At 36.9% G+C, this 13,318-nt stretch overlaps 1 protein-coding gene and 1 long non-coding RNA gene across 4 annotated transcripts; both read right to left on the bottom strand.

Moving 5' to 3' along the window:
• Positions 1 to 1,870: 1,870 nt before the first annotated feature.
• Positions 1,871 to 3,527, bottom strand: LOC113358575 (protein NRT1/ PTR FAMILY 5.10-like). The gene is made up of 2 exons (XM_026602178.1): positions 3,171 to 3,527; positions 1,871 to 3,055 (listed from the first exon to the last, which is right to left on the bottom strand). Exons 1-2 carry the CDS (start codon positions 3,525 to 3,527, stop codon positions 1,871 to 1,873), a joined length of 1,542 nt encoding a protein of 513 aa, XP_026457963.1.
• Positions 3,528 to 4,990: 1,463 nt separating this feature from the next.
• LOC113312883 lies at positions 4,991 to 11,845 on the bottom strand. Of its 3 annotated transcripts, none has more exons than XR_003341708.1 (8): positions 11,302 to 11,845; positions 10,633 to 10,851; positions 10,429 to 10,528; positions 10,198 to 10,317; positions 8,822 to 9,328; positions 7,032 to 7,305; positions 6,826 to 6,899; positions 4,991 to 5,419 (listed from the first exon to the last, which is right to left on the bottom strand). It is a non-coding gene; the product is annotated as an uncharacterized LOC113312883 (long non-coding RNA). The 3 variants fall into 3 exon arrangements; XR_003341707.1 differs by lacking the exon at positions 4,991 to 5,419 and adding an exon at positions 5,444 to 6,711; XR_003341706.1 differs by lacking the exon at positions 4,991 to 5,419 and having other exon boundaries at positions 6,720 to 6,899.
• Between the last annotated feature and the right edge of the window lie 1,473 nt (positions 11,846 to 13,318).

Raw genomic sequence — 13,318 nt, 5'->3', positions numbered from 1 at the left:
GTAGTGATTGAAACGTAAGAGTTAACACTTCAAAACTTACTCGTTTCTTCGAATCTACAAAAGACGAGCAAAACTCAGATTTCCATAAAATCATGAACATTTCTACGGTATGAACATTCACCATGGAGTTATGAAAGCTAAAACATTATTTCATCATAAATAATTGTTTACTTCTAATGAGTATACAAAATTCAAGTTTTGATTTTTAATGTATATATTCATATATATATGAATAAAAAAAAACGTGATTTATTCACGTAAATAAAAAAATAATTGATGTGAGCAAGACTCACATAAATAGAATTTGTGGATATTCCACGTTCTCATCAAAAAAAAATCCATGAACAGGCCACGGTTTTATAAAAAAAAAAAAAAATCTTTTTCCTTCGTAGTATCATAGTCTTCGAAACGAGGGTTTATTTCGATTTTGTGAAAACTCACACCTTTTAAGATAAAGTTTTGGTTCTCATGAAAGCTCATAAACAAAATTTTATCAATGGACACAAGTCTATGTAGAAAAAAGAATCTCTCATAAGTCAGGGATTATTATTAGTTTCTTAAACTAACGATCGAACGAACATATGGTTTCTAAAGAACAAGGGTTTTACAAAACTCACACTCATATATGCATATGTATATAACTTCAACATAATTAAAGCATGAAAAACTCATGAAATCAGCAAAAAAAAAAGAATAATTGGCAGCGTACCTGGTCGGCGTCGGCCGGAAGTTGGTCGGACGGTTCTAGTTCCGGTCGGACGGCGGTGGCGCTCCGGCGATTTTTTTTCTTCTTTTCCTTCTCCTGTTGTTGACGTGAAGGAGATGAAGAGGTAATGAAGGAGGTGGTTTGTCAATAAGAAATAAAAAAAAAAAAAAGAGGATTAATTCCCTTTTATATCAATTTTATTTCCAAAACCTAATTCTACAAGGATTTCCTTTTTGGGCCGGCCCGTGAATCCTAAACAGACCAAGGTTCCGTCATCAAATCAGCGGTTCAACACCAATTTATGCTCATTAGACTGTGCTCTACCATGCCATTGGGATCTTCGTTCAAGTCGTGGTTCACTCGCGCAATCAAAAATCCGATAACGTCTTATCTTATGACTAAGTTCAATTACTTATATTTGGAACTGGAAAATCGCCATTCAGTGCTGACTGAAGAACATTATTGTCCCTCACTAAACAGGGGACTTAATGTAGATGGTGTATTTTCGACAAGGGCTAAAATCGTAAACCCATAATTGTATATGCTCCCGATCCAGCAGTCAGACGAGTATTGAGACTTATGTCTCTTATCGAAAGCGTGAAAGCTCAGGCCACGAGAATCTCTGACTGAGAATATTGTCTCTCAGAGTATATGTAGATGTATAGTCTCTCAGCTGAGGCAACGACATATCTCATGAATACTGAGCAATTTCAGTGATCACTTTTATATAGAATTGCAAGATTAGACGGCTCCTAGACAGCTTGCCTGCTAGTATAGAGCAATAACGTCTTCAGGATGTAAATAATGTTTTCTCTGACTATATAAAAGAAATATGACGCTTCAACAAGCTCATATCACTCAATTCCTGAATAATTAATGCTCCTAGACGATCGTACTAGTATAAAGCCATCAATTAATTATTCTTAAATCATTAGATTAACTGAATCCCTGGAAAATATTCTAGGTTTTTCATAATATTTCGTTACTTCAATTTATGGTTTTTCCCAGCAGAATTTCATGGATTAGTAATAAATATTCAACACACGGGCATCTGAGCACTATCGAATAATAAGCTCCGATCAAAATGGTACAAGTGTACTCAAATGAAATGAACCGACTTATCACGTGTTCCAGATTCCAGAAGAAAGTGCTTTGGTTTTTTATCTACATTGGAGCTTTTCGTTTATATACATAAAATTTTGAGAAGCATAAGAATGCAACAAACCCTACCAGGTCAAGTCCAGCTAGTAACCAGTAAAAGTAATCTAAATGACCTTGGTTAATGTTGTTTGCAAACCATCCATATTCACCACCTGCACTAGTTGCCTTCTGAATAACCGATATAAGTAAGCCACTGAGTAAGCTTCCTACGCCAAATATGGTAGAGTAAAGCGAAAGACCCACACTTCTTAGCTCATTAGGAACTTCATCATAGAAAAACTCTAGTAGACCAACAGAAGTGAATACAATAGCAAGACCGGACAAGACGTACTGCGGAACCAACCACCAGACAGCCATAGGAATTGTTGCCGTTTTATCAGCAATCAACCCGGATTCTAAAGCGATTCGAAGCCTTCGATGCTCCACTATAGCTGCTATGACCATGGATATGGCAGAAATAACTATGCCACCACCAATTCTCTGAAGTGTGGTTATGCCATTAGGTTTGCCAGTAAAAGCTTGAGCAAACGGAACAAATGCACGGTCATACAATGTTGTGAACAGAATAATGGATAAACCAATCAAGGACTGAACTGCAGCTGCAGGTATCTTAAAGTCTGGTTGACCAGTCGTTCTGTCCATAGTGCTCCCTTGCTTAGTAAAGAAGGTAACATTTTGAGCATCCACTACTGTATACATCAAACATATAATCCATAGTGGAAGCAGCGGCAGTATAACCTTAAAAATATTAGAAAGCGTCTCCTTTTTCTCTTTGTGGTCACTTTTCAAAATATAGCGATAAGATTTAGTTCCGGACAAGAAAACAATTAGCGTTGTTACCATTGTGATGCATGAAATGCCAAATGCAAGTCCCCAACCCAAATTGTCTTGGATATAGTTCAATACCAAGTGAGAACTACTAGCTCCAACAGATAGTCCGATTTGCCACCAATTAAAGAATGAACTCTTGGACTTGGATTCGCCAGGATTTAGCTCGTCAAATTGATCTGCACCAAAAGCTGGTGCACAGGTCTTGCATACGGCGATCCCAATTCCGACTAGATACAAAGATGAGAAGCAGAAGAAAAGTTGCAAGGTAGAAGGAGAAGAGCAGGAGATGATATATTTGGCGTTCTTAGAACAGGAAGCTGATTGTAATGAAGTATATAGAGTTAACAACACAAGCCCCTAAGACAAATCAAAAAGGTTTCAAAAATACATTACAATTTTCATAATCTATGACATATCACAAACCCAAACTATGACATAAAAAATTCAATGCAATAAGAGAGTTGAAACTTACCGATATATAGATGAGTAAGGAGAATAAGATGGTACGAAATCTGCCAAGATAAGAATCAGCAACAAATGAAGTCAATAACGGGAGCAGATACACGAAACCGGACCAAGCATTGATATTCACTGCAGCTGTTGCAGTAGATTGTCCTAATTTTGTAGTTAACAAACTAATAAGGTTAGAAGCCATTCCATAAAAGATGAACGAATCAATGCTACCAACTGTAATAACCCGAACAACAGATTTCCATCCACCAAATCCACCATTATGGTTGATCTTTTCTCCATGGAAATTCACCATGCCTTGAACATATATTGTATCTGGCAACGGCTCGTCATCATGACCAGCTGCTGTAGTTGCCATGAATCCTAATACTACTACTATCACCGATACTGATTTTCTCTCTGGTTTATGTTTCCTTTCAGTTCTTCGAACTCTGTGATGATGATAATATATAAAATGAATGACCTCACCAACCTACATATTATATATATTCATTTTTCGACAACACGTTATTTCTGCAGAGAGTCACGATTGAAATTGAAATACTAGTGATCGTGTGGTCAGGAAGAAAACAGCAGTGCCTAGTGGACCCTTTCCGGATTTTGCTCCGTCAGTCTAGAATCACTCCTGGCAGATGGAGAGAATTTACTAATGGGGAGATATCCATTTTAGTCAAGGCCTTGAGAAAATACTGTTTGTGATGCCAACATTGGGTTTGCAATTAACTCGTCAGAAATAGTTAGTGGAGAACCAAAAGAGGGGTCATGGTACATAGGATCTTCTTACATGAACCTAATTGTACCATAATAATGAAATAAATTAATGAACAGATTGAAATACATATACATTATTCTACACAAAATCTGACTCAGCCGACTATCAAGTTAATTAAGCTGCCATTAGATAGGACTAAACGGTATCCAATTAAGAATCACTCGGTATATTTTGAACGGGTAAAGTCCATTTGTAAGTATATATGTGGAAATTATGGTAGGGCTTCAATTCTTGATTTTTAATATATATATTTCTTTCTTAGAAATGCCTAACCATTTCATTAACATGATCAACAGTGATATAGATCAACCGGATTTTGTGAGGTTCAGACATGTATTCCAAGTGTTTTCTGACCATGGATGAAGTTTGATGGAATATCTAGAATATCTGCGTTGATGAGGAAGAGCTTCGATCCATTCCATTAAAGCATCCCAGCATGACTTTGTGATTCTTTGAATATACTCCCTACAACAGCCTGCATCTTTTGCAACCGGTAAGGTGTTACTCGTCATGAGCCTCTCCAATGTTTCTCCACAGGAAACTGGCATCTGTTCTATCTCATCCACACGCACCTGACATTGATCTGGCGCCGGTGGTAGTGCTGCCAAATCAGCTGGAGAAAGTGGTTCTTTTGATGGAAGTGGCGCTTCTCTTGCAATTGCTAACACTGCTCCGTTAAAAAACAGGAATACCAACATTGAAATATTGAAGAGTCTCGCCATAGCAATTTTTAAGTTTCTTTAACCCTTGGCTGTTCTTGGCGATATTAAAACTGCTGCCTTTTTGTATTTTTGTTTGAAGCAAAAAAAAAACAGTTAGAAATTTAGTTGTTAGACATTGCTTGTCATGCGCATGCCACACCTTTTAGGTGCTTCTCAATCACTCGGGTAGTGGGATGCCGCAGGTAGCAGTTAGGTATGCATGCAAGGATGCATGGACCTAGTTTGTGAGGAACAAACCTATTTTTTTTAACAAATCAACGGGCATATTTTTCAGTCGATCGGGTTTTATGAGGTTAATACATGTATTCCAACACATGAAAGGTTCTTTTCTGGTCTTGGTTCTATTCATGCTAACTGGGCCTGTAGAGGGCCGTGTATACATGGCACGTATCGGAACCTAGCCCAAATACGCTAGTTATTACAAACATTAAAATTAGTTAAACCAGTTACCTTATTTAATACCGGAAAATAATCCCACATCGTGGAAGTTAAATACCGTGATTAAGTTTATAAGGAAATTCCGCCGGATTACGTATCACCAGTGGTAATGAGTTGGCAACATGGGTTTGAGTGGGAAGCTCTGTCGGTCGACAGAGTATGAGATTAGCTCTGATCTCGAGAACCCATGGATGCAGCTCTCTTCTGATTAAACTTCGACCATCTTTACCACGGGGGTTTAAGGGCCTGAAATAGATGACAGATCTGCTATTTATCCGAATCTTCATAAGAGATGGCCTAGAGGTTTGGTTTAAGGGCCTGAAATAGATGACAGATCTGCTATTTATCCGAATCTTCATAAGAGATGGCCTAGAGGTTTGTAACAAATGCTAACCTCAACCATATCACGAGCGAACAAAAACAGTATAAGCAACACTGACTGGCCTAGTAGAAATAGAACACTCTGTGAACAGGAACCGTTTGTGAAGGACAAAGAAAATACTGAATAATTCATTTATTTTACATGAAGTTCACAGTACCAACTAAAAGAGAATTCCGGAAGTAAATGTATCTATAAACACCTGAGACAATAAATCAGCTGCTTATGAACAGGGCTAGCATGTTCATCAGCAATAACAAGAACTTCATATGGGCCCTGCAGGCATGTCTATTATTGTTACTTCTCTTTCGGCTGCTATAGAAATAATTGAGATAAATACATTTCTCAAACACATTTTTAGAAATTTATATTAAGAACTAACAATATTAAGTGTTCTAACTTGACCTCATTGTAATTATATCCTATATAGCCAATTCATTAAGACGCCTTTTTACTTGAGAAATATTAAGTAACAATATTAAGTGTTCTAACTTGACCTCGTATTATTGTTACTTCTCTTTCGTACATGGGGATATTTAAGTAAAAAGCCGCGTAAAACGCCACTTTGCTTAATATATAGTAGAGATAGTGTTAATGTCGTGGTATGAGAGTTAGTTATAACCCCATATTGTCAATTGAATGAGAGATAATCAAAACCAAGAAAAGTTCTGTTTCCTTTTATCTGTTGTTATCTCTCTATTCTCCGTTTCTCTAAGTCTCTACCATATAAAAAGCAAAGAGGTGTTTTTCCCTTTTTACTATATAATATCCCCACATACAACAACGAAGTGAAAATAATTTGAGGCCAAATTCGTAAAATCTGTATACTTAGAACACTAAAACATACGTTCAACTCCAAATAACACTTGCAGTGCATGTGCCCTCTACTAGTATTGGTAAAATAATCATTGGATAGGACAAGGTGACTAAAACAAATATGATCATCTGTCATGAAAAATGGTAGGGTAAATAGGTAAGTCAGTATTTACTATTTACCATTTCCCTAAGGAATAATTTACATCCTAGATATAACTACAGTTGGCAGTGGGGATCAGAGTCAGTGAAGTTCACACACACTACATTAACATACTCCACAAAAGACAGACAAATGTTATCTTCCCCTCCGTGTTACAGAAAATATCAGCTGGAGTGATGGTCAGACTATTATAAAGATCGCATAAAGTATCAAACTTTCGTTCTTTTTCAACAACAACAAAAATTGTTTGATACCCTTACATAGCAAACAAACAAAAAAAAACACAATTAATAACCAAACAATTAACACACCAATATAATATCCCAGACATACAACGGAAGCATAGTAAAGATAAGTTAGACTGCATACCTCCAACGTCAATTCATCACATTCTACAAGGATCCTCACAGGTTCTGTCATGAACTTGCTACTGATCTCCAGTACTTCATGAGGAAGCATTGCCGAAATGAAGCATACCCATACAAATATAATATGAGTATCAAAGGAAATCATCATGCAAACTTTTATAGCATTGCAACAGAGTAAAGAAAAAAACAACTGTAGTGCCTTTGTACCTGAAGTTCTGGTGGAAGATATCGATGAACTTCACAGATTTGATCTTTAAAACCCTTACTCAACAGATTCATCAAGTAATTATAATTTAATAGCTCGAGTATGTAAAGATCTTCTCTTAATCATATCACAAACTGTCCTCCAATACAAGCATGAACTTGACTATACAACATGAATTACATCCTCTAATTTCCTTGTATCTTCACCGACACTTTGACCTCCAATACAAGCATGAACTTGACTATTCATATAATTACCAAAATCAATGCTTGAACCCTGAACACAAAAGCAACAATTCAAAGTTAATGAGATATTCTAAAATATAGACCTCAAAACATATCCAAAGATTCAAACTTATTGAGAAATTCATCAAAAGAGACCTAAAATATGGAAACCGTCAACCACCAGCACCAGCACCTCCACCCACAACTTTCAACCACCAGAACCCCCATCCAAGACTAACCACCTCAGAACCACCACTAGATCCACAACCAGAATCTAGAGTGGTCAAGGGTAGCGTGGTGGTTCTGGTTACCAATAGAATCTGGAAAGAGAGACGAGACATCCACGGAAAACTGACATCTGATTGTGACATCTGTTTGTGATATATACTGCTACTAATGACAGCCTTATTGGAACGGCAGTCAAACACCACTAACTGAAAACCATCCTGAATATGACCATGAGATCTAGAACTAAATTTAGGCGTGCTATGGTAAGTCCACTACAGGAAAACTTATTAATGCATACGATGCCCGGCCACAAAATCAGAATCAAATCTAAGGTAGTGATTTGTTTAGGAAAAAAGAACTTGTTACTCCTATGAGCGATGAACCCAACAATTATATGACTAAAGGCGAAATTTGTAAGCCAAAACTGAACTGTTGGACATATATTATAGGGGCCCTATGGCTATAATGTACCACAGATATGAATTCTGCATCTCAACAGAAAGTTTTGGTGCATGAGGGAAAAAAAAAGAACTGTGCACGAAATCGATTTTTATTCTGCATCTCCACAGAAAGTTTTGGTGCGTGATAAAAAAACAGTGCACATAATCGATTTTTGATGACCAGAGCAGAAAGATAAAAGTTCTATTGATGTCACACTCAGCAATCAGAATAAAGTTCGATTATCTATCATTTTTCCCGGTTCTATTCTTGCTGCTGATTGTATCGTGATTGCATACCCGCACATGACTGTTAACTGCTTCTTCTGTTCTATCCTACAAATCAATTTTATTGCGCGTTCCATAGACACACGAAACTCTGTGTATTTTCCCGTAAGGTAGATTAAGACAAGTTACACGTCTAAACCTAAACAGGAACTCCTACGACCCTGACAATCTGTTTATCTGGAATTACAGTGGGATGACCAGTGGCAGTTACAGCTTTTTCGAAAATACACAAACCGATTGATTCCACTGAGGGGGAGGGGGGCTCATTAAGACTATTCATTTGAGACAATGAAAACAAGTGAACTCTTAAGACAAATCATTCAAAAAGGCAAAGCACCTCTTTTCCAATGAAATCGTTAACACTGACAAACATATATATACATGGACGATGCAAGATTTAGACAAAAAAGGGATGGCATCTCATTTATGTACTACCACATGGTAACAAATCCTGTACAATAGCCAAGAAACCATGATATCGTAGCAAATTAAAGGTAAAAAAAATTCAGGTAAAGCATATTAGTAACAGGAGTATCATATCAATCAATGATGAGGGATAAGCAAACACATCAACACTAACAATTACAAATGTAAAAACATGCAAGAATAACTCACCCGACATGAAGCAGTTCTCATTGATAATTGCCAGGTCCTTGTGCAGCCTGAAAGTTTCCTTGTTGCTGCCGCTGTATCTGAACAAGAAGCTTTGCAGCAAATTGCAACGTTGATTGATATCTTTGGTTCTTATCACTAGCTGAAACTGACCTCGCCTACATTTCTTTATTTAACATGATGTACTTTTGAAATTGAGTTAACAAACTATAAATAACCTGATGAGATCCTTCATTGGTAAAATCCAATAAATAAAGAAGGTCAGGGTCTAAGTGTGTTTTTCTATTTTTTTATCATCTTCAGCGGATATGGTGCACAATCAGATTTAGAGAAACCATACTGAAATAACTTACCTGTTGAACATCAATCCCACGAGCCCATATATCTGTTGTTATCAAAACACGGGTGTCCCCTGGTCTGAATTGCATCTCGCTCCTTCTGAGGCATATCTCCATTCTTTGAAGAGACTGTGAAGTTATAGCTGCACATCTTCTCAGTTAACCAATCAACCTGCTTGTGGCAACATGAAATTAGTACGTAATAACTGTGTACCTTTGTTAGGCATCATGATAAGCTTCCTAGTAAGGAAGCACCTAACGTGACATTAACTTGTAGGCTTGGCACCCACCGATAAATATGTACTAGTGGAGGGCACGTGCGTCGCACATGTTATTTGAGGTGAACATGTCTCACATAAGTACCATACCATTTAATATAATAAAAATAGTCAGACATTCGTTTTTGTCTCACAGTGTTCTAATTTAACCTTGTATAGTTTTGTATATGGGGATATTTAAGTAAAAAGCCCCATAAAGCACCACTTTACCAAATATACAGTAGAGATAGAGATGTGTGTTAATGTTGTGAGGTGAGAGTTCGTTATAAACTCATAGTCTATTGAATGAGAGATAATCAAATCCAAGAAAAAGTTGTGTTTCCTTTACTTGTTGTTATCTCTCTATTCTCCCTGTTTCTCTAAATCTCTACCATCTAGAGAATAACGAGGTGTTTTTGCCCTTTTTACTAAAATATCCCCACATACAAACGCGAATTGAACATAATTTGAGGCCAAATTCGTATAATCTGTAATTTGAACACTAAAACATACGTTCAACTCCAAATAACACGTGCAGCACATGTGCCCTCTACTAGTCCTAGTAAAATAATCATTGCACAGGACAGGGTGACTGACACAAATATGATCATCTGGCAAGAAAAATGGTAGGGTGGTAAATAGGTATTTCGGTATTTACTATTTACCATTTCCCTAAGGAATTGGCTACATCCTAGATATAACTACAGTTGGCGGGAGGTGGATCAGAGTCAGTGCAAATCACACACTACATAAACATTCACCACAAAAGACAGACAGACATTACCTTCCTCTTTGTGTTACAGAAAACAGCAGCTTGAGTGATCGTCAGAGTATCATAAAGATCGCACAAAGTATCACACTTCTATTTTTCTTTTTCAACAGCAACAAAAAATTGTTTGATACCCTAACATAGCCAAAAAAAAAGGACACGCGAATTAATAACCAAACGAATTAACACAACGATACAATATCCGATACATGTAACAGAAGCCTATCTAAGATAAGTTAGACATACCTCCAACGTCACATTTTACAAGGATCCTCACAGGTTCTGTCATTAACTTGCTAGTGATCTCCAGTATTTCATGAGGAAGTGTTGCCGAAATCAAGCAAACCTATACAAATATAATATGAGTATCAATGGCAATCATCATGAAACATTTTATACCGGTGCACAATGAAGAAGGAAAAACAAAACCTGCAGTGAAGTCCTTTGTACCTGAAGTTATGGTGGAAGATATGATAAACGTCATAGATTTGATCTTTAAAACCCTTGCTCAACATCTCAACAAATTCATCAAGTATTAATAAAATTTGATAGCTCGAGTATGTAAAGATCTTCTCTTGATCATATCACACTCTCCCTAGTGTACTAGACACTTCGGCCTCCAATACAAGCATGAGCTTGACTATTCATACCTAAATCAATGCTTGAACCCTAAATACAAAAGCAACAATACAAAGTTAATGAGATATTCCAAAATAGAGACCTCAAAACAGAAACAACAGTTCAAATTTATTGACACATTCATCAAAAGAGACCTAAAAATATGGAAACCGTCAACCACCAGCACCCACTAGATCCACAACCAGAACATAGAGTGGTCAAGGGTGGCGTGGTGGTTCTGATTAGTGGTGCTGGACCTAATGGTTACTTTAAACTGCAATCAAATGTTTAAAAAATAACTGATTATGGTGGATGTTCATCTTCGGGAGGCAACTATCATTTGTATATTCCATATAAACTACAGAAATTTATGCCCCTAAAATCACAAAAAGAGCTACAATTTTTATTAGAACAAACCCCTAATTTGATCCAAGCTAACAACATTATTGTCTCAATTGAAATCAAAACGAAACAAAATGAAATTGAAATTGAAGCACTCACTAGCTGAAATTGAACTTCCAAAACCATTCTCAGAGTCCCCCATCTAGTACCTTTCTTCTCAATCTCACCTTTACTCTTCAAAAACGCTTTGACATTCTTCCTCTTCATCAACAACTCCTTCAACGTCTTCTTTGTTTTTGGTGCAAATTCCCCCAATCTATGACCAACCATTCTTTCATTAATAGACCTAATAATATGATCTTTACCATTATGAATACCTACTGTCATTCCCACCGTGCATTGTTGCAAATTCCACCATTGTTATCTTCTCCTCCTCCTCCTTGTTTGTTTGGGAGATTGCTGGCTGAAATCCCTCTGTGAAGAAGAAACCCAGAAATGGGTTTAATCAGATCTCGTTGTTTGATTACTAGTAGAAATTCCTTTGTTTGTAGATTGAATTTACGATGGATTGATTAAACCATAGGTTTGATTTGATCAGTGATGAGGGGAGACTATTCAGATTTTTGCCGTAGTTGATTTTCTGATGGGGACGATGAAACCCTAGGTTTTGTGAAGAAAATGATTCTCAGACTGGAGGACTGGAGTCACGGGACTAGTTTAGCGGGGTTTACCAGACGCGGTTGAATCATGGTAGTCAATTTCGAATTTGGGATTGTCTCGGTCGACACCGAGATACTGGTACAACTTTGTCTCGGGGAAATTCCGCTTTAAAATCTCGGTTTCATATTTTTATATCCTCGTATCGATAATCACATAAAAGAAACATAGTATTAGTAAATCTGGTTGCTCACCTTCCTCATCATCAACGCCAAATAATAATTTTAGCTCAAGAAATTCAAACACAGCAACAAGCAATAATACTAATGAGTGAATTAATCTTTTTAATTTTTGTACAGGAGATTAGTCCACTCAATTTAAAAAGAAAAAAAAATCCGGCCAAGACAAATACATTCCGACCGAAAAACGCGTTTCCGGCCGAAATTTTCGCAAAGATTTCGTCCGACCGAAATTAACAAAATCGTGTCTTCTTGGACCGAAATCGACTACATAGGGTTGAATATCGCCGAACCATGGTCCACCTTTGGAAAGAACGATTTTTTGGGGACCATGGTTATTTTAGGACCATGGTTTTATTTTAGGTAAAGGTATTAGAAGTAATTTTAGGTCACCCCATATCTATTTATTTATTTAATACCTAATCTACCCTCTTAATTAATTTTAGGTTATGATTAGTGAATGATTTAGTTAAAAATAAGGGATTTTTAAAAAACTGCCACACTTACAAATCCCGATTCAAGAAATTGCCACCGTTTTTTTCAACATTTATAAAGTGTCACCTCTGTTATGTATCCTGTCAGGTTCCACCAAACCGGTCCATAATGGTTGAACAAGTCAAGAAAATGTGTCAACATTACTTATTTATCCTTGACAACTCTTAAAGGCTCAACCGTTAATAAAGAAGAAGAAGAAAATTAGATCTCATTCACCTTAAACTGAGCTATAGGTATCCACCTTAAACTGAGATGCGGCCATGTAAATAGAGGCGCAGAGAGATAGATCTAGAGAGGATTTGCCTAGACTAAGGAGGAGATGAAATTGAAGCACATAATTAGAGAAGAGAAGAGAGAAATCGACGGAAGAATGATTGTTGGAGATTGAGATTTAAGTAAAGATGAAGATTGTTGTCTGTTTCTGTCAACAGAGAAGATGGAGAAGAAATTAACGGTGGTAAATCACAGAGCAGATTCCCCATCCAAAAGATTCAATCGTTCATCCCCCATCCCTTAGAATCTCTACCAAGATCTGGTAGATTAGATTAGAGAAGAACAAACAACAATCTGTGGTAGATCATTCTGTCGTTCATCCCCCACCCCTTAGAATCTCTACCAAGTTCGTCTCTGCCATCTTGATGAGGCTAGATTAGAGAAATTTCAAATTGTAAGGTCGTCTGTGGAGGCTAATGAAATCAATACATCATCTGGGTAAAAGTTTAATTCTTCATTTATGCTATTTGATTTACTGAAATTAGTATCCAACTTAACTTTTTTGATGGGCA

The sequence above is a fragment of the Papaver somniferum genome, chromosome 1, assembly GCF_003573695.1.
Source record: "Papaver somniferum cultivar HN1 chromosome 1, ASM357369v1, whole genome shotgun sequence".
NCBI classification, from domain to species: Eukaryota; Viridiplantae; Streptophyta; class Magnoliopsida; order Ranunculales; family Papaveraceae; genus Papaver; species Papaver somniferum.
The sequence above is the reverse complement of the archived record's forward strand: the minus strand, read 5'-3'. Positions and strand labels throughout refer to the sequence as shown.

Excerpts from the sequence above, each read along its gene's own strand:
- LOC113358575 (XM_026602178.1), bottom strand. The coding sequence starts at position 3,527 with ATGGCAACTACAGCAGCTGGTCATGATGACGAGCCGTTGCCAGATACA. Across the intron at positions 3,056-3,170 it reads CCTTACTCATCTATATATCG|GGGCTTGTGTTGTTAACTCT; the intron begins GTAAGTTTCAAC and ends GATTTGTCTTAG.